The sequence below is a fragment of the Heloderma suspectum genome, chromosome 1 (genome assembly GCF_057233095.1).
Source record: "Heloderma suspectum isolate Gila_16-S chromosome 1, 16-S_ref, whole genome shotgun sequence".
Classification (NCBI taxonomy): Eukaryota; Metazoa; Chordata; class Lepidosauria; order Squamata; family Helodermatidae; genus Heloderma; species Heloderma suspectum.
The window spans coordinates 346,615,196-346,637,479 of record NC_139458.1 but is presented as its reverse complement, the minus strand read 5'-3'; the positions used below and the strand labels follow the sequence as shown (position 1 = coordinate 346,637,479).

The following is a 22,284-nucleotide window of genomic DNA, read 5'->3' as shown; positions in this document are numbered from 1 at the left end:
AAAAGACAGCCTATAGACTGTGTAACATCCTATCCTCCATACACACAATGCATGTTCTGTGGTCTGCAAGATTATGTCAAAAACTTGCAAATCTCAACTTTTATTTTAAAAGTACGTTTCTAGTCTTCTACTGAAAACATGAAAACACTGAAAACATGTGATTTTCACCAATGAGAAGCAATGTAAGCAATATAAAGATCCATACATTGACTGTTTTGAAATTCCAATCATACCAAATTGATTCCTAAATATTCAAAACCATAATTCAATCACTTTAGGAGTACCTCTATACTAGAAGTCTTGGTTATTCCATATGGGTGAAAGATACATCGAAATCCAATGGCGCAATGCCTACCATGTTCATCCAGATTCTATTAACTTAAAACAGGATATGTAAATTAGGTTCAGTCTTCCAGTTCATGATACATTTCCAGTGGGATTTTAGTACTGAACAATATGCCTGTTCCTGTGCCGAGCAGATAAGCAAAATAAATAAACTACCTTTCTTGCTTATCACTAATACGATGTTCAGGCACTAATTTTAAGAAGGGAATGGAAAGGAACTGCGGGGATTTGCCCTGGTTGATTTGTGGGTGTGTTGGGGATGTATGTCCTAAAATCTTTGAACTCAGGCAAGGCCTGAGCACCTTTTGGTACCTCAAGAGCACAAACTAGATGAAGAATGGTTTTTAGTGACTATTTTTTAATACAAGGGCATAGGAGGGTAAATGAGCTTTATAAATATTTTCTTCTGAAGCACTACATGTTTTCTGTGCAATTCCCCATAGGATTACTTTCTGTAATATTTGCCATGAAATAATCCATGTTTTAGTTCTGCTGCAGCATCAGACACAAATTAAATCTCATGGTAATGCTGTCCCATGATACTTAATGACCTGCCAGGGTTTAAAAGGGTGTTCCACTCACCAGTTCTTGGCAGGCCCTCTACCCACTGCAGTTCTTCATGCCCTTGAAGGAGCTCTTACTCAAAGGGGCAGAAGAGGCTGCAGCCAGAAGTGGAAGTCAACAACCCCTCTCTGTGCACATCAACTTGCAGAAATGGCTCTTTGGAAGCTTGCAACCAGAACAAACTAATTTGATCCCCACATGCAAACAAATCCTTTTACACCCTGCCCAAATTTGGGGAACATCAACCAACATTAAATCAGTAACACTAGCAAATAACCCAACAACATAAGGACCAGATAATGTGGCACCTTTTGATTCAATATAACAATTATAAAAAGTTGAAATATAACTTGTGCCCCACTTAGAAAGACTTTGAAAGAAATTATTAAAGGAAAGCATTCTTAATTCTTAAAGAATGAAAATATGGAACTACTGAAAATGTCTTCTATATATTCCTTTTTCCATAGCAATGTTCAAAGGAATGTATGCTTTCACAACAGTGTTACTGAAAACGTTCTGACAGCTTTGACATCTCTTTCAATATAGTTGATGTCTTAATTCAAAACATGCCATTCCTTCAGGGAAAAACCATGAGACAGGTTGAGGCTTGTCTGGGTATAATTCCATTTAATTTTTGCATTGTTCTTACATGCAAGCATGCATGCATGCATGCATGCATAAATAAATAAATAGGGTTGTCATCTCCCAGACTCTATTCTTCTTTGAGTTCTGTAATAAGGCAATTCTCACAAGAAGTCATGCTTTATCTTACTATATGCTCCTGTTTTCATGCTAAAAGAGACAATCTCAGGTTTTCTTTACACACATTAATTGCTAATAGCTACTACATTGCTAAGACATGGGAAACAGACTTGTTGCCTTTAATTTGGTGCTACACATATGAGAATATCCTAAATATTAAGGATATCTTCACACACAGTAACAATGGATTGGATCCAGATTAAGTCAGTTGAACTTCGTTCCCACTGTTGCACTTAAGTCCCACTGAAATCTATGGGAGATAAGTTAACTAACTTAGTCTGGATCAGATCCAAAGCAACAAGACTGTTTCCTACCAGAAGCAGCAGCACCTGCCATAGGCGCATTTCCCATGTGGAACATGATCATGTAAAATGTTCCTAAAAGGGATAACCCTTATGGTATATTAGACATCTCTCTGTCTATAAAGAAAGATTTAAGTGAGGTCCAAAAATGAAGGACGGAAAGACATAGTTAGAAATGGTTACATACCATTGCTAGTCTTCACAGAAACCTTTTGAGAACTACCCATTTGTATCAGGCTATGCAGACTTATTAGTACAGATTTGTTTGCAGATCAGCTTCAAAACTGATCAATTAATCCAAGAGGCAAAAAGGAAATGCAGCCTGTCATGAGGTCAGTTATCTCCACAGCCAATTGCATTGCCTTCTCTCAGCAGTGGTCTTCTTGGTTGTCAATAAAGCCACAGATCAATATGTCCACTGGGTCACTTATGAATCAAAGGTAAGTAACCTGAGAAGCAAAATATCTCTCTAATAAATTTGAAATGAAACAGTGGCGGCAAACATTTCCATCTACCATGTGTTAAAAGAAAACACCTGAATTACCTTTTTGTCCCTTTTGAAATTGTTTCTTTCTACATGAGCACAGACTGTTGAAAAAAAAAAAAAAGACAAACAGGACATAATCCAGCAAAAGTTAAAATTGTGATGCAGTGAAATGGGACAATATTAGAACTAACATAAGACACAAGGATTTCAATGGGATCTAGTAACTAACTTTTCCTGGCTTGTGATAATTGTGTACAGATAAATGTTAAAAAGCAAAACTTCTCCCTAATTTTCTTGGGAGAGTTAGGAATGAGAGTGAACATCCCCCCCCCCCAGTAATTTATCTTCAAGGTCTTTAAATCCTTACATGCAACTGCAGTGCCAGTAGATCAAGCATAGGATTTAAGTTCCAATGTTTGCTCTCAATTACACACTCACTGGCTGGCTTCGGACAGCTATATTTCAGCCTCAGTTTCCCACCCGCCCAATGGAAATCTTAGTAATGTATCTCGCATAGGCATTTGTCTTTTTTTAAAATTTATGTACTGCCTTATCTCCTAAAAAGCCACATACAATGATTTAAATCATTAAAAACAAGAGCATTATAACAGTAAAGGCATTAAAACATTAAAACTACACATTCTGAAAGGCCAAATTGACAATATGAGTCTTTACACACTTTCTAAAGGCCAAGAGAGTAGGGGCCAATCATGCTTCCTAGGGGATTTAGATCTACATACCATGCTGAATTTGGAAGATACATTGGAATTCGGTAATTTAACACTATGTTACAACATAATCATAATCATCTACTCATATGTAAGCCCCACTGAGTTCAGTAGGGCCACCTCTCTGGTAAGTGTGAATAGGACTGCAATCTAACACTATCTAACACTCACAAACTGGGTTCTAGTCCACAAAACTTTATGCCATAAGAAAGTTGTTAGAGTTTAAGGTACAACTAGAGTCTTTGTTGTTTTTGCTGCAACAGACTAATTATCCCTCTGAAAGGTAAACTCTGTAGTTATGCACATCCCTGGAGAGACATATTAGCCTTCCCAGCTACAAGTAGAAACCTGATATGCCAGTGGAACTGGCAGCTGGAGATGGTGTTCGATGCATTAACAACTTGGGAGTTGAAAGGGTTAGAACCAACAGTTGCATAAGAGGGACTTCTTCGTCCTCTCCTCCCCCTGCAGCCCCTCATGCATGCCTCAAATCTGCATGCCTTCTAGAGCAGATGGGGGGGCATATGAGGGGCTTCAGGGGAGGAGGAAATCTGCCAGTGGTTTCCCTTCTGCTAGTGGCACAACGCCATTGTTACAACTCAAGGAAATGAGAAATGTAATTAAAATTTTTGATTTGTTTTCTTCATTCTAAACTCCAGAAAGGAGACAGAGAGAAAAACTTTAGCTTTTAAATACAGTTTACTAGCTCAAGACATCCGATATTAGAGAAATAGGACAAAGGAACCAATTACCTAGAGAGGTAGTGGGCACTCCAACACTGGAGGCACTGAAGATGAAGCTGGACAGCCATCTGTCAGGGATGCTTTGACTTAGATTCTTGCATTAGGCAGGCGGTTGGACTCGATGGTCCTATAGACCCCTTCTATCCCTACTATTTTACGACTCTATGATTCTATGATATACTTCAGTGAGAGTTTAGTTTGCTTTCCATTAAGCATGTTGATTGATGAATATGGCTACAGAGATTTCAGACTTTAAGATACACAATGCTTCCATGCTATTTTGCAGCGTCCATTGGTGAAGCTACACTGGGGAAGAAACCAGTCCCTTCAAATGCAAAAAGACAGTTTGAGGATAAACACATTCACAGCACAATCTTATGCATGTCCACTGAAAAGTTCTACTGAATTCAATAGGGCTTGCTTCTTGGTTTGCAGGTATAAAATTGCAGTCTACGTTGAATTTAAAGGCACACTTGGTTCATATAATCCATTTGTTATATATATGGTTAAGTATATTTTTTAATGGGGGAATATCACTGCCTTGTTGTGGTGAAGGGGCTTGCGTAACTCAGTGAAGCCATAAGCTATGCCGTGCAGGGCCACCCAAGACAGACAGGTCATGGGAGAGAGTTCTGACAAAATGTGGTCCATTGGAGAAGGAAATGGCAACCCACTCCAGTATTCCTGCCAAGAAAACCCCATGGAACGTATCACAAGGCTAAAAGATAGGACAGGAAGGCCTGGCGTGCTATGGTCCATGGGGTCACAAAGAGTCGGACACGACTTAACGACTGGACAACAACAACAACAACAACAACAACCACCAAAGGTATCATAATAATTCTGGGGTATCACTGGTACATCACATCCAAAGCAATTGAGGGCTGGCACTGCACTCCCCTTCTTAGGATTTTGATTTAACTGGATTGCTGAAGCAGGTGCTCAGGGGGAGGCAAGATATCAACCAAAAGTATTTCCCCAAGGAAACACCAATATTGTTATGTAAGGATGTGTCACTAAATCCAGATGATCAAAGACAAGAATCATGTAAATGGGTTACAGAGCCAGCAGAACCATTTTAAAAGCTGATCATTTTAATTGTCAACTGTGACAATCTAGGAAGCTGGATTAGAGAGAGTGGTATTCTTTATGTTTCAGAACATTCTGGGCCAAATGACTGTAGTATTTTCCTCCAAATATGAATGCTTATGGATGTCACCTAAATTGGGCATTTAGACAGCTGAATGTACTGAAATAATTTACAAGACCAGAGCCAGCATCACTGAGCACTTGTGGAGGCTCACAATTCAGCATGGGGCTGCTTGATCCCCAGAGCTTCCCAGCCCTGTTCTTCCTCCTCCTTTGGCTTCTTCAAGCGTATAACTAGTAGCAAGAGTAAGGAGGAGCAACTCTCTTTACTTGCCTTCCTTTCTGATTCTTGGCAGTGGAGCAGATTGGGAATAGAGGGAGACAAATGGGAACTGGTGATAGTAGCCAGATATTGGGCCCTCTTAAGGCAACTTGCTGTAGCTCTCTGCCCCCCTCCCCCAATATATAGCCATCACGACTTAGCCATTGATAGCCTTATCCTTATTCCATGAATAAAAAAGGAATCTGATCCCTTTTTAAAGCCATCCATTTGCGGTAGCAAATTCGACAGTTTGACTATGTGCTGCGTGAAGTACTTTGTTTTATCCTTCCCAAATTCCCCACTATTCAGCTTCAAGCTTTCTCCACACCATGCATAATTTTATACACCTCGGTCATTTTGCCCTTTATTCACCTTTTTTTCTAAGCTAAGAAGCCCTGAATGTTGTAACCTTTCCTCATGGGAGAGTTGCTCCAGTCCCCTGAACATTTTGGTTGTCCCTTTCTACACCTTCTCCAGCTGTGCAATATCCTTTCTGAGATACACTGACCAGAACTCAACACAGCATTCCAGGTGTGGTCACACATGTGTATTTATTTCTTTAGAATGCTTGTTGGCTGCTGCATGCTTACAAGATCAAATAAAAAAACCCCCAAACCACACATTAACAAAACAATAAAGTGAAAGATAAACCACAAAACAGAAAGTATCAGGGCAGCTCAAAATACCAGCATAAAAGCACATATCCATAGTAACAGCGCAATCCTATGCATGTCTACTCAGAAATAAATTCTATTAAGTTCCATGGGACTTACTCTTGTGTTAATGTGTACAGGATTGCAGCCTTAGGTGACAAAAAACAAATGTGCAAACCCATCTTAGGGAGAAACCTTACTTTGTTTGAACAGAAATTTCAGACAATGACATGTGGGATTTCAAGACTATCTGTGAACAAATACATATGGCAGCAGCATAAAGGGCAATCAGCCTCTGAATGACATGCCCTGAAGCATACCAAATATACTGTTTTATTTTGCATTTTCAGCATATTCCAAACATATATTCCAATGTAAGTTTACAGGTGACTTATTTTCTTGTGAAGACTGTTTGTTTATACACATTATAAATTCTAAAGATGAACAGCATCTAGAAACAAACCACATGTGCCAGTACTCCTGCCACCAAACCAGTGTATCACGTTTGCATCACGAGCGCAACATCATGATACCTGATGCTGTCCTGCTGTATCAACTATTATAGCCTACACTAAATGACTATTTGCTAGTAGTCCAGGTTGTAGGATTGAGCCCACAGGTCTCATAAGCACAATTATACCCAGATCTTATCCCCTGCAAAGCATACTGTTTCTGCTAAGTTGTCATTGCCACAAACACAAACTGCATTGTAACTTTCATATTGTAGAGTTTCTGTCTTGTGTTATCTGTAGCCAAAATAAAACATTATGGAATCAGATGTTAGGTGGCTATCAGCAATGATGTATGAGACAGCACAGCACAACTTGCTCTTTCACAGCTATTTGCTCTTCAGTGCTCCGCTGATAGCAATACAAACTTGTTTTTGTCTGTAAAGTGCACAGATGCAGTTCCAAAGTCAGAAAAGAAACAGATAAAAACTCTAACAAGGTATCATCCTCGCAATGTTACTTCTCCGGCCCAAACCTTATTTTAAACAGATGTCCTGTTGAACTCCCCACTGATACAACCCAATTATATGCTCAAAAACTCACTACGTATCTGTGATTATAATGGTTCTTAGTAAAATGGCAAAAGAAGCACATGAAGACACATTATTTTTATTATTAATAGATTTAAAGCCGCTTTTCAGGATAAACAACCTCACAACGGAGATTTTTAAATATAAAATTAATTACCAAGCCATAAAAAACATTGTTTTCAATTCATAAATAATTCAAGTAACAAGTAAGATAGCAAATACGATGGCAGCAGTGGCTAAACCTAAAAGGACAGAATACTAAAATTAACCAAATGCAGACTGGAATAAATAACAGTTCAATACTAAATGAAATTATCTGTGAGCCGAAGGGCATTAGGATAAGGTGGAGGACCTTCCCTGGTAGAAAGTGCCCTCCAGTGGGCTATATGCCCCCTGCAGATCTCCTTCTGCCTGCTGATCCAGAGATCAGCCAGGAAATCCACTGTGCCAGGGAAAATGTGCTGAAGGAGGGGTCAGAGGGATGTGGGCAGCACACGCTTAAGCCACATCTAAACTCCCTCCACTCTATGGGCACACCCACTCTGAACATCCAAAGTTACAGTAGGTCAAGGACCGGTGCAACTCATTCCCTTCGCACTGAGTTCTATGGAAAGAAAAAGAGAAACTGGAAAAGCTGCCCCCACCACGTACTGCTTCACTCAGCCTGGACAACAGAGCTCAGAATGCGGTACAAACCAGCACCCAATCAAAGCCCAACAAAGTTATGCTGCCACCATGTTGCCTGTGAGGTCATTTTACAATGTACAGGAGTCCTTCTCTTGCAGAGGCCCCAACCTCCAACACATTAATAAAGTTTGCCAACATGCAACTTAGTATATCTTGAGTTGACAGACAGCATTCTCTGTCTGTCTTTGTTGGCAGTTGTCTTTATTTGAGATCAGTGCTTAGCAAGGGATACCAGAGCTCAGGGGTAGGAAACATTAAGATGGTTTGGACTGAAACTCTATCACCCCTGACCATAGGCAATGCCATAGGTTGGGAATGAAGAGAATGGGAGCTCAACAGCTTCTGTAGAGACCCAGGGCAAGGAAGGCTGCTACAGACACTGTCAGGGGATTGTGCATGCTTTGGGGTGCCAAAGGGGGACTCAGAGGAACAAAAAACAACAAGGATAAAAAAGACAGATGTAAAAGCCAAAACAAAAACAAAACCACAACCCTGACAGTTGCCATTTTTAATTCCCAATATATTTGTGTTCTAGATGTGTTTCAAAAGACTTCTCTTAGTTAAGTGCAGTTAAATTCTTCATAGCTTCCAAAGGATACTTAGAACTCTCTGCTTCTAACTCACTATTGGCCTCAGGGGAACAGCATGGGCAAAAGGGCAAGGGAGAGAGAAAGGCACACAGCAAAGCCGCTTTGGTAAGGTGTCCAGAAGCCATATTGTCATTGTGGCCCACTTTTCCCTGTCATCCCACCCCTCACGGGCATGCTAAGTGCACTCAGGAGCTTGCAGATGGGGCTGTCCCCTCACAACAGATCCCCAAATGCCTATTGCGCACTTCAAAAGTAGCTGCAAGGTTGCACAATCTTGTGCGTGATGCTTGCACAGGCCTTCCTCAGCAGGGGCTGGCAAGATCCTGCTGAGGATCACGATGGCCTCACAGTCACATCTCCAAGTCCGTGTGTGTGTGTGTGTGTGTGTGTGTGTGTGAGAGAGAGTGTGAGTGTGTGTGTGAGAGAGAGAGAGAGAGAGAGAGAGAGAGAGAGAGAAACCTTCATTCTTACCCAGCACCTGCTCCTTGGTGTGCTTCTGAACATCCATTGTTTTGTCTTGCTTCACCATGGCCAAGGGCAGTGACATTCCTGTGGTCCCCTGGCTATCATGGCCTGGCAGCTATTCTCAGCCATGCCTATTAAGGTTGGATAGATGATAAAAGGACTGACCAGATGAACGCCTCCTACATTCTCATGGATGCCTATTTCAGGTGGGCATCTGATTCTCTGCCAGTGCTGTCTCCATTTTTATTTTTTTTATTTATTCCATTTATATCCTGCCTTTTTCCTCTTGCAAGGAACCCAAAGCAGCTTACATTATTCTCCTCCTCTCCATTTTAGCCTCATAACAACCACTCTGTGAGGTAGGTTGGGCTGAGAGTCTGTGACTGGCCCAAAGTCACCCAGTGAGCTTCCATGGCTGAGTGGGGACTAGAACCTGGATCTCCCAGCTCCCAGTCCAACACTCTTGCCACTACACCATGCTAGCTCTTGTTGCTGTTTTTCCTTCTCATCCAGCAGGCATGCAATCCTCCAGTGAAGGCTCCTCAGGGGCCACAGCCCTAGAGGCCAACCTGGCCTGCATCTGGAGCCCCACAAAAGGTAGGAGCCAAACTGACAAGTAGAGAAGTCCCTGCTTTATCAAGTGGTCATGTGGATTGTGAGTCCTTTGCAACTGAGAAGTGCAGAACGCAATGGTTCAGGGTGGCTGCTGAGAACTGCAGTGCCCTTGGACATCATCCACACCAGCTACAAGACACCCAAAAGTACTGGGACAATAGATACAGAGAGATACAGAAGGGCACCCAGGAGTACATACATGGCATGAACCAGGATTACATGACCTGAACTTTGAGGCCGCACTGGACAAGGCTCTGTTTCCTGCTGAAAACATTTTGGGCCTGATTTGTGTCCCCTGAGGTGACAGAGGGCATCAGGGTGAATTCCGAATGATGAGCTGTACTACTGGGCATGGGAGGGCAGTGACTGTGTTTTCATGGCGCCCTAATGGCCCTTTCTTCTCCTTCCAGCTAACCTGAACCATTCTGGTGACGCTGATGACAATGCCTGCCAAAAGCCCCCGCCTCAGTCTTCTCACAAGGTAGTGAGACATAGGACCCTTCTCCAAGACACTGCTGTGGAGGAGCTGGCAAGTGGCAAAGTATTTTTGCTGTATGTGGCACCAGCTCATCCTTCACCAACAGGGGCTGCTGTTAGACATGGGATGAACTAGCCCGGTCTGCCCGTGCCAACTGAGACCATTCCCCTGCTGACTGAGAGATTGGCGGCCCTGTCTGTCTATATCGCTCTTGAAGATGGGTTTCCTAGTGAGACCACATCTTCTGGACAGAGTGTTCAGGAGAAGTCTGGGGTGATGCCACTGACAGCCCCTCCCCTGCCCCCACTGGTTCTTTCGAAGGATTTGATGTTGTCACAGATACGCTTCATGGTCTTCCCCCAGACAACTAGCTCTGTCCCTGGGTGTCATGTTTGTGGGGAGGACTGGGTTGCCAACCCCACTCCCCATCACAGCACAAGCAGTTGCTTCGTTCTCCCATTGCTACTGCCCAAGGAACTGGTCTGTGGGTGGGAGGAGGTTCTTGACACGGGGGAGACAGATGTCATCATGTCGTAGCTCAATGAGGCTAGAGGGAAGTTACTTGTGCAGAAGGTGATGTCACCAACAGGGAGACCAGTTCTGAGGAGGAGGGGTGGCTGGGAGGGTTTACCTATTGATTAGCAGCCCTTGGAGGAGGCAGGTGAGTGCAGAGACATATAGGCAGGGCTGGATTTGCTGTCCTTCACCCTCAGGCTCAAGGTCCACTGCTTGCCCAGCTGCTTCTCAAGTCTGTTTCAGCTCTCTGAGGACATATTGAAGAGGCAGGGATCAAGTCCAGGCACTTGTGGCAAGACCCTGCTGCCGCCTCTCAATTTTTCCTTCCCATCATCTAGGCGGTTGTTAGGGCTCTTGACAAAGCAGGTGTGTGCCACTTCCACAGCCCTGCAGGGGTTGTGCACATCTGTGGATCGGGACTTCAGAGTCTCCTATGGGCAGAGCAACCTGCTCCTGCATGCACCGGGTGCAGTTCATGATGGGGTGGGAAGTCTCAACATCAAGTAGGCCCTGAGTACAATGACAGCCACAAACTGTCATAAACTAGTAAACACGTTTATATATTTCACACTTAAGACACTGTGGATATGCTAGAAATTGCTGTTTTCCTCCAAATCACTTTTTCTTCTTTTGCCTTGCAAGGAAGAGCTATCTGACCATCTGTAGTTCTGACTTGCATTTGTTCATGTATATTTAACACACTTTACATTTCTGCATCTTTGATGTGAACTAATCTAACTCACATGGCCTTTTGCAAACCACCTTCTTCAGCTGTGTAATGATGAGAACCCAATTAGGCCCATCTGTCTAAATGGAAGGGAGTTCTCTACCCATAAACTATGCTTCATTAACTGGCAAAGAAACTGCCAGAACCTGCCTTCTAAAATTCCTGAGTGGCAAGGAAAAGATTTCATTACTGACAGTCATATCTGGACAGTATGTTGCAGTTTGGAGAGTAAGACAAAATCACAGGACTAGTCAGACCTGCTACATCATTCCATTCCTTCCATCCTGATATGAAAGAGGTTCTGATCTCTGTACGTTATAAAGTCTTCAATGCACTAACAGGTATATATCAGTTTTAACCTATCATTTAACATTTGAGCTTAAAACACTTTCCTTGGGAATCTGTTGCACAGTCATAATGTGCAAAATTAGGATGGATTAATAAACCTAAACTTAAAAGAGCTTAATGTTTTGAATAACCTATAAAAAAGCTTTATATATTCCTCATGGTATGCAGAAGCTATACAGCATGAGTTTAATAAAAACTGACCATGCCGTCCTGTGATGACTCATGGGATTCACAGCAGCCAGGATTCAAAGCTATATCATGACTAAGTCATGGCCAACTTGATTTCTTTCCACCAATTTTAAACCACTTAAGGTGAAATCCTATCTATTGCACCCTCAGTTATTGGAAGCCCCCCGGAGGAATCTGATCATTCAATGCAGGAGAGAGGAGCGCAGAGGCAATCTTTGCCTCCCCATCCTCCCACCCCACAGATTTTGCTAGACAGGCTTTTCAGCCCATCAAGCGAGGGCACTTCAGAGGAGGAGAGAAGGAGGCTGGAGGAGACGGAGTAGAACTCATACCCTGGTCTCTCCAGTCTCCTCTCCTCCCCACCCACCGGAACGCCCCCTTTTTACACCCTCTGAGGTCAAGTTTCCAGCCTTTGGAAAGGTGAGGAAGTGGGTGCGGTTCTCTCTGGACCAGCAGTGAGGAAGAGGGGTCTGGGGTTGGATCTGTCCCCCACTTCCAAAGTTACAGCATTGTCTCCAACCTTGGAGGGATTTTAGGAACCATCCTACGGTCACTGGGACATTCTCCCAGGGACCATAGCATTGCTCTCTTAACTAACAAATAGTATCATTTATACTAATATAAGTTTCAGTTCTCTGAATGCTGATCCTTACATAGCTAAAACAGAATCATTCACACACAAGAGAAAGGTATCAGTAGGCCTGGGAGAACCAAAAGGTTTGTAGATGTACAAAGATAATGTATTGGGGGGGGCCTCAAGGGACACCTCCCCGCAAAAATAGTCCAATGAGGACTGAGCATGCCCAGTGGCCGTGGAATGCAGACCGACTGTTAGAGGGCAGGAGGCGGGGAGGAGATGGAATGGACTATCAAGGAGGGGTGAATGGTTCCAGACAGCCATGAACAGATGTTCACTGCAACATTTTGTAGCAGTTTCACTTGTAAACTGCTTTTCCCATTTATTATTATTTCATTTACATCATGCCTTTCTTCCATGAACTAAAGGTGGCTTACATAGGATTCCCAGGCAGACTGCCATCCAGGCACTTACCAGACCCAGACTTGCTTAGCTTCAGCGAAGTTATTGCATCGCGTGCTTTCAGACCAGACCAGGGCTGTGTTCCCACCAGCGATTTACTCCAACCTGGCTGTGCAGTGAGATCTCTGTGTTTCCATGATGTTGTGGCCATTCAGCACCAGCCCTGCATTTTAACGCGGAAAAACCACTTCTTCTGAGACTGGTTATAGTCTGACTTTTCTAGCTTACTTCAGCTCCATTACTGACCTGTTTCCAGAATTGCACTGGGTTCAGTATCATAGTTCTGCCCATGGGGCGTGTAGCCTGGCCTTTGTGTGTGTGTCGCTCTGACCTCAATGACCCAACCCTTTTCCTCCCTGTTTTCCGGAAGTTTTGGAGCAGGGTGCCGAGGGACCAACTTTTAAAACATCATTGAAAATAAGCCTCAGAACACAGCACATGACCCCAGTCAAGGGGTGTTTTCTCCCACTGTGCTGAATGAGGCTTGCCCTCTCAATGACCACAGAAATAATAGAGAAGCCCCTCAATTGACATGGCACATATCAAAGCCCAATTCCTTAAATGCAATTAAGTGCAATCTCAAGGCTCTGGTCCATTGCCTTAGGACATAACTCCTTCACAGCTTTTATATAGAGTTCCTCTGCATTAAAATGGGGGCTGTTTTCCATCTCTTCCCCACAAGAAACCCATTAGTATCTCCTCAGAAGTAACTCCCATTGCGGTCGATGAGGCTTGCCTTTGAATGCCCACATCAGAACTTACAGATTCCCCCTCAGTTGAAATGGCACATGTTAAAGCCTAATTCCTTAAGTGCTATTAAGCAACCAAGCAGGATTACGAAGCTCCAATGAACTGCCTTAGGAAGAAAGTACTTCACAGCTTCCTTATAGATACCCTGAGGGTTACAATGGGGGCTGGTTTCTGTCTTTGTGTTTACTGCTGTCTTTCCCCCAACAAACCCATTACTATCTCATCAGAAGTAACTCCCATTGTGGTCAATGAGGTCTTGCAGGTTAAAATGGGGGCTGGTTTCCCTCTTTGTGTTCTCCCCCCACCTTTCCCAGCACAACCATATGTGTGTCTACTCAGAAGTAACTCCCATTGTGCTCAATGAGCTTGCTCCTGAAATGTAGGTGCATCTGGACTTTCAGGAGAAGGGAGAAAGTGGGGGAAAGGGGGGAAGCCTCTCTTCACAGCAAAACGGATTCCTTTTTAAAAATCTGGTACTCCTCCATTAGCTTCTCCTTCTGTTGTCCTGGAAACACAGCCAAAGAGGCAGGAACACTGTTGAGGTAATCAGACCCAACCTAGACTCCATTCAGACTCCACCCAACCATCAAGAAAATAATTTGATTAGAATTCAGTGGAAACAGCACAAAGAACCAGGCTACAGTGATGATAAGCTGGGTCTTTAAGGGATGGAAAACTGGAAAAGGAGAAGATGCAATTGGGGAAACATTGCAACAAAGTTGAGAACAAAGTGAAGCTGATAGCATGGAAACACGCCCTAGGTCTCCTCACTTGCCCAGTTCTCCATCTAGCATAGATCAAACTCTTCATCCTTTGCCAATCCTAATTCTGACTATGTCTTGGTATTAAAAGAAAAGATGGGTTGGGCTCTGGTAATGAATTTAACATTTTCAAAAGCCTACCAAAATAGTCAGAGAAAGGCTGAGAGCCACATGTGGGTGGAGAAAGAGAAAAGTCATGAGAAGTTCCCTGGCTTTTCCACAATTACAAGGACTGCTCAGGAAATTACAGAATTACAGGCAAACTTAAGGAAGAAGGAACTCCAGCCAAGCCAAAAGCAATGCATGACAGACGTTCACATAACTTCTAGCCTGGATAGTGCCCTACGCAAAAGGGCAGTATGATCCTCTGTGGCCTCAGTAAGAACACCAAAGCTTCTGCGGGCATGCGCTCACATTGTGCAGGAAGGGGCATCTGCCAAGTCAAAAGCAATTATTTCTCTCGCATGCTTTTGGCCAGGGCAGCACCACTCCGTGTACTGTATAAACTTGCACAAGGAGTGTTGCTGCCCATGCCAAAAGCAGAGCATTAAAAATCAAATAAAACTTTGTAAACCAAATGGAATCCTGAGTGAAATTACAGCATGCCCTAGAGGATTCTATAACATTATAAATAATTAGAGATGGGAAAGCATTGCCCTGCTCACATCACATTGGGTTGGAAATGAGCTGAGTTATTTCTGAAAAAAGAGAAATAACTTGTTCTTTTCCCAAGCCAATGTAGCTCTCGTAAAACAAGCCCACCACTCACTCCCCAAAACACTTTTTCCACCCCCACCCCCTTAAAAAGACTAACCAACCACCAGTGAGCTGCTATACTGCATGTCAGCACAACAGGTTGATAGGCCTAGTGGCCCATTGGATATGTAACTCCTTTCCTTTGGAGAACTGTATCTCCCATGGGCCACTGGGCCTTTAGTCCTAGCAGCACATTAGGGCACCAGAAAGGGAGAAAAGACTTCTTCCTGCATGCTGCCGGTGCCTCCACTGGCTGGTAAGAGGGATCTGGTGAATGGGGAGGGTGTTCTCCTCCAGCTTGGATTTTAATCAATCTGGAAGCTTGTAAAACTCACCTCTTCTTTGAAGCACATCTTACAATGCCTCAAAGCTCCTATCTGAGCCCATCTCAGTGAGCATTGCTGGCACCTTTATGTAAAACCAGAACTAGTCTCCGATAGAGTGGATATTGTGCAGAGTGCAAGTGTATAAATGTTCATGTTTTAGTAAGAGGTGCTGGCCTAGACCTTCATATTTCTTTCATCACAATGATTCTGAGTGGTGCGTGTGTTCTGTTGAGTCACAGTCTCTATCTGAGTAAAGAATGTTTCTCCTCTGAGGAGATGGCTTGTGTGATTTCCCAAAGAGCTTGGCACGATGCTCCCTGCTGTGTGGGAGGCAACAAAGAATTAAGTTTGCCCAGGAAGAGAAAATAGCTAAGGCCAGAATAGCTCACATGGACCTAGCATTTTATATTGTGTCAATTTCTGAAAGTAAATTTGTGTAAGCAGATAACAAGTAAGGCTGTGACTCAAAGAACAATTACAAGGCTGTCACACGCATCATAACTCACAACAATGGTGTATTCTTTTCCACAGCCAAACAAAATAATTAAGACATTTAGTTTAGAAGAGATAAGTCATGCTGTGTGCTTTAACCCCATGGGGCATTAAAAAAAACTTTAATAAGCACTATGATTTAGATGAGGAATGCCTCAACTCTAAACTCCTTGCTCCTCCTTCCCAACCACCACACAACTAGATAATGCCATCAAATCTGAACTGCATTGCTTCTTAACATAGTATAGTTTACAATGTAAGCTTCTACCATACAAGGGCTAGAGATGGACAACTGCTTTTTCCCTCTGGTTCTTACATCCTGTTTATTTTATTTTCATTAGCTGCATTGTTTCTTAAGAGTTGAAGCCCGCTAGACATTTCTCTAGGGGAAGTCTCTTTGTAATCAAATTAACATAACATCTCTCCTTATAATCTTATAATCTGCAGAGGGTATTTTCCAAGTATGTTCTCTGCCATGGTGCTCCGATTGTGGAACATCATCCACTCAGAGATACATCTGACACTAACATTACAATTCTTCCGTTCTCTGGTTAAAATAGTTCTGTTCGCTCAGGCATTTAAAGTTGGGTTGTTTGTCTTAATAGTACTGACTGCCTCTCAACTGCTTTGATCATTGTAGATTTTGTTTTACTGTTTGCTTGCTTGCTTGCTTGTTTATTTATTTATGGTATTTCTATACTGCCTTTCTGAAAGTAACCAATAAATCATGATAAATTTTGTATTTACAATAACTATTTATAGTCATACTTATTGTACACTGCTCTAGTATCCAGAAGGATGAAAGGCAGCTTATAAATAAATAACAGACTGTTCTCCCATCTCTTGGAAGAGCAGCATAGCAGCGTAGACACATAGATTTGCCTAATTTTAGATCCAGCTAAATAGGATCTAACGAACAGTTGATCATTATAGAATATCAATCTAGATATTAGCAGACATAAATTCAAGTTACTAACATGAGATTGAATACCAATGCCAAAGTTTGTTTCTGACAACAGGGACCAACTGGTGGGTTATGAGAGCCAAGTTGTGAGTGGGTGGCCAGAAAATCTATAGAACAGCACAAAGAGCTGGGGGCGGGGGGCAGACTGTGCCATTTGCAGAGAAACAGACAGATTAAACTCCAAAACCACTGGACTGGTTCCATTTAACAAGATTTTAGCCACCTTTTCATTCATACTTTTAGCTTGGGTTAAGCCATAGTAAAAAGGGCAAGGTTTTTTTCAGCCCTTCCGAAAGATGATTTAAAGGGAAGATTTCTAACTTGTTAGTTAGAAATCCTCTTTAAATCATCTTTTGGGTGGGCTGAGTACTATTTACAGGTTAAGTTTATAGATAAAATGAAATGCAAGTCTGATCTAGAACATTTCTAGACACATGACTGAATATGCCTGAGCTCTTAAAATGCGTAGTAGCTTGCGAGTGGGCATGATTCCTTATCCACTTACCATATCAAGGTCTTGGGAAACCTTCCGTTTGCGAAGCTCTTCCATCCTCTCACACACATCGGTAAAACAGGTATTATAGTAATCTGCATACTGCTCAGCCAAGTCATCAATGTTGCCCAATGACCCATCCTATAGGAAGATACAGAAAGAATATAATTTAATTATTAAATCGTTTTCAGTGGATTTAAATAATTGTAATTACAATGTGAAGAGTGTATTTTCTTAATATATAAATACCTTGAAGACTTATAACGACTAGCTGTAATACTTTAACATACATTCAACGCCTTGTTTTTAAAACAACTACCATAGCTGTAGACAATACATCAGTGGGATTGGTTCCAGCTTCTTCCTTCTGATGAAGTGGACAAGGTGCTTTCATCTGTAAGGCTGACCACCTGCTCACTTGATCCTTGCCCATCTTGGCTCATTATGAGCTGCAGAGAGAGGCTGGGTGAGGAGATCAGGGTGGTGGTGAACACCTCCCTTGAGGAGGGAATGATGCCATCAGCTCTCAAGGAGGCAGTGATAAGACCACTTTTAAAAAAGCCCTCCTTGGATCCCCAAGTTTTGAACAACTTTTATCCAGTTTTGAATCTGCCATTTTGGGGCAAGGTGATTGAGCGTGTGGTGGTGATGCAGTTGAAGGCACACTTGGAAGAAGCGGATTATCGAGATCCATTTCAATCAGGCTTCAGGCCTGGGCATGGGACAGAAACAGCCATGGTCACCTTGGTGGATGATATGAAGAGGGCTTTGGATAGGGGCAAATGCCCCTTCCTTGTTCACCTCGACCTCTCAGTGGCTTTTGATACCATTGACCACGATATCCTCCTGGAGGGGTTGGGCACTGGAGACACCATATTACGGTGGTTCCGGTCTTTCCTCTCTGACAGGTACCAGAGGGTAGCACTGGGAGAGGAGCTTTCAGACCCGTGGCCGCTCACGTGTGGGGTGCCACAGGGTTCCATCCTCTCCCCGATGCTATTTAACATCTATGTGAAGCTGCTGGGGGCTATCATCAGGAGGTCTGGGGTGCAGTGTCATCCATATGCGGATGACACACAGCTCTACCTCTCGTTCAAATCTTCACCAAGGTTGGCTGTAGAATCCCTGTCCAAATGTCTGGAGATGGTGAGTGGCTGGATGGGAGGAATAAGCTGAACCCTGACCAGACTGAGGTGCTTTTGGTGGGAGACAAGAGGAGGTTGCGGGATGGTGACCTGGTGATGAATGGGATACGGCTACCCTTGAAAGACCAGGTCCGCAGCCTGGGGGTCATTAGATTAGACTCCCAGCTGTCCATGGAGGCTCAGGTGTCAGCTGGGAGCCGGACAGCATTGCACCAACTCCATCTGATACAGCAGTTACGCCCCTACCTTCCCGACCATCTGCTCCCATCGGTAGTACATGCTCTGGTCTCCTCTCGTCTCGACTACTGTAATGCACTCTACGTGGGGTTACCCTTGAAGATGATTCGGAAGCTGCAGCTGGGAGAGAACGCAGTGGCTCGCCTGATTAAAGGCAGCCGCCGGCGTGATCACATCACTCCAGTGCTGAAGGAGTTGCACTGGTTACCAGTTGTTTTCTGGGCCAAATTCAAGGTGTTGGTTTTGACCTTTAAAACCCTATATGGTTCCGGCCCAGCCTATCTTAAGGAGTGCCTCCAGCAACACAAGACAGGCTGCTTAACAAGATCAGCCTTGGATGGCCTCCTGTCTTTTCCATCAGCCAGGACAGCTAGACTGGTGGGGACGAGGGAGAGGGCCTTCTCTGTGGTGGCCCCCACTCTGTGTAATTCCCTACCTAGTGAACTTCGCCATGCCCCCTCTTTAATGAACTTCTGCCATGCATTAAAAACGTGGTTGTTCAGGCAGGCATTTGGGGTGGGTTAGGGTATTTTTAGAAATATGATGTTGTAATGTAGAATTTTATTGTTTTACAACTGTTTGTATTGCTGTACATCGCCCAGAGTGGCTAGGTGGCCAGCCAGATAGGTGATTAATAAATTTAATAAATAGGACTTTCGGTAAGGAGCCATGTCATCCTAGCAGAGACTTGTGGGGCTCCGCAAGTCGCTTCTTTTAAACAGCTGTGAAAAGGCTGAGAAACCCTTTTTTCTCCCTGGAAAATAAGAGGGAAGCCTGCAGTACCATCCAGATAAAATCTTAGAAGAACAGCTGCCTTTGCGGAGGATGCAAACGGGCTCAAAACTAAGGTCAGTTGCCGGAGATAAACACCTACTGAAATGCTGTTTTGAAACTCTTAATTAATTAACAGAATATAAGGACGGGCATGCTCCAATCTTAGATACCATTTGGAAACTTAAGCTACCAGCAAGCACCACTTGCACAGCAAAAAGTGAAAGTATGGCAGTTGTATAAATCTAACCTGAATTAAAATGAAGGAGTTGCAGACTTTTACAAAGTGAATTTAGCTCAAGAGGTTCTTTCAAAAGAAGAAAAAAAGAAAGAGTACTAAGACTGTTTGCATTTTTGAATAATTATTACAGTCTAATTAACTTTGTTGTTTGAAGGTTTTAATGTTTGAATTTATATGGCTGAAAGCTATGTTTTTGTCCAGTTGCTTTTATCTTCTGCATGACCTTGAGAAAGCGACCAAGTCAAAATAAATAAATCTTTGGCAGAAAGCCTGGAATAGGATGGAATAATATCAACTTGTGGGCTGACTGCAATGAAATTTAGTAAAGAAGGAGTATTGCTGACACCTGTTGGATGTTAAAAAATCAGCAGCTTATGAAAAATCTTTCTTCTTTTCATGTTCTTTTTAAAAAATCTCTTTTTCTCCTTTTGATACTGAGAAAGATCTCTTTTGGCATTGGAGGATCAATAACTTACTGGATATCCGGATAGATTAATTTATAAAGGAAGTAATGAAGAAGGTAACTGAATGAGTGCTATGAACTTGGATAAACCAGCAAAGGATATCAGAGCAACTCGTAGTAGAGCGAATACCTAAGAGATGCCTACAGAACAATTAAGTAGAAATACGAAATCCAGGAAAGGCTCTCTAAAAGAGACTCCAACGGGAGCTACGAAATTATCGGTGAAAACAACATCTATAAGCAAGGAAGAGGTACCTGAGCAGAAGCAAGATGTACAAAAGATGGCCTTGGATGAACAAACACAGAATATTATAGACGCTATAAGCAAAAAGATGGAGGCTTTTGAACTACGCATAGAACAAAGGATGGGCACCTTTGAACAACATATAGAAAAATGGATGGAAAGTATTGGAAGTAAAGGAGGATATTAAAGACATGAAGGAAGAATTGAGACAAGAATTTAAGAAATTAGATGATGCATTAAATCAAAGAACAGAAGAATTTAAAATAATGACAAACAGAGTGGAAGTACTGGGAAATAATGCAGAAATTGTAACTACGGAGTTAGAACGTGAGCAGGATGCCTTAGCTTGGTTTGAGCTTAAAGACAAGGAACCCTCGTTACGTTTTAGAGGGGTTGTGGAAAGTTATGGCAGCTCAGAACTTGACCTCAGAATGGACTTGGTAAAGACTACAGCAGCCTTTTTGAGTAAAGAAGAGAAAACCATGGAAATGGAAACAGATCGAGCTTATAGACTGAATTCGACATATGCAAAAACAAAAGGTCTACCCAGAGATATTATTGTCCATTTTGTAAAGAAAACTACAAGGGATTCAATTCTCCAGCAGCACTACAAAACTAAATTGAAGATGGTGGGCAAAGAGATTATCGTCATGAAAGAAATTCCTGGAAGATTTCTGAGGAAAAGGAGAGATTATGCATTTTTAACAACAATCCTGAAACAGAAAAAGATCATGCTTATATGGGAATTCCCAGGTGTGGTCTTCTCTTACAGAGAACAGAGATTTAAGTTGAACTCAGTTTAAAAAGCAAGAGAGTTCCTTCAAACTTATGGAAAAGATTGGACAGTCCTACAACCTGATGTACAAGAAGAGGACAGCACACAGGGTGCAATAGGTGGAAATTAAGAATGTACCTTAATCTTATATTTTTTAAAAAATGGATTATAAAATTTTAACTTGGAATATTAATGGGGCGAATGCTCCTCAAAAGAGAAAGAAAATATTTTATTATTTACAAAAACTGAAACAAGATATAATATGCTTAGAAGAAACTCATATTAAGAAAGAAAATACCAAATATTTAATTAATAACAAATTAGGTGAAGAGTTTATAACTGCAAGCCGAAAAAAGAAAAATAGAGTAGTTTTATATGTTAAGCCACATTTGAGACTGGAATTGGTATTGTCAGATGAACAAGGTCATTTTGTGGGAGTTAAAATTACACTGAATGGTGTATCAACGTTGATTTTAGGGGTTTATGCACCTAATGACCTCAAAGCGGAATTTCATGAAGATCTCTTATCCAAACTCATGGATCTAACTTTTGACAGTGTTTAATGGGAGACTGGAATGGGGTGATTGCACTTCAAATTGATAGAATATCAGAGAAAAAAATAAAGAGTAATCAAGGGAAATTACCTAAAAGTTTTTTTTGAATTGATGGACAATTTGGCCTTAGTAGATGTATGGAGAGATAAAAATGGAAACTCAAAAGAATACTCATATTTTTCAGAAAGACATAGAACTTTTTCAAGGATTGATATGCTTTTGACAACTAAAGAGCTTGCTACAAATATTGGCAAAATACAAGTTCTACCAAGATCATTTTTGGACCATAATCCTATATCTATATCATATGTGAAAAGAAGCACTACTTTTAGATGGAGATTGAATGAAATGTTATTTCAAAATAGAAGTATTGTGGATGACACTAAAAAGAAATTGAGATAATTTTTTGAATTGAATCTGGACAAGGGAACAAATATCCAAACAGTATGGGATGCAAGTAAGGCCTATATGAGAGGTTATTTTATAAAACAAAACACGCAACTGAAAAAGAAAAGAGAAGAGAAGGTACAAAATATTCTAAAACAGAGAAAGGAGAAAGAAGAATTCCTAAAGAAAAAACCGGGAAAGGCAAGTGTCCTCCAACAGATTAAATTACTCCAACAA

General features: G+C 42.1%; 1 protein-coding gene across 1 annotated transcript in view; it reads right to left on the bottom strand.

The window, feature by feature from the left end:
• The window catches only part of SASH1 (SAM and SH3 domain containing 1), a 177,884-nt gene that overhangs the window by 121,837 nt on the left and 33,763 nt on the right, over nt 1-22,284 (bottom strand). The window contains exon 2 of the mRNA XM_084827798.1: nt 17,243-17,371. Within this exon, the coding sequence (XP_084683924.1) occupies nt 17,243-17,371 (129 nt within the window). The remainder of the gene's footprint in view (nt 1-17,242; nt 17,372-22,284) is intronic.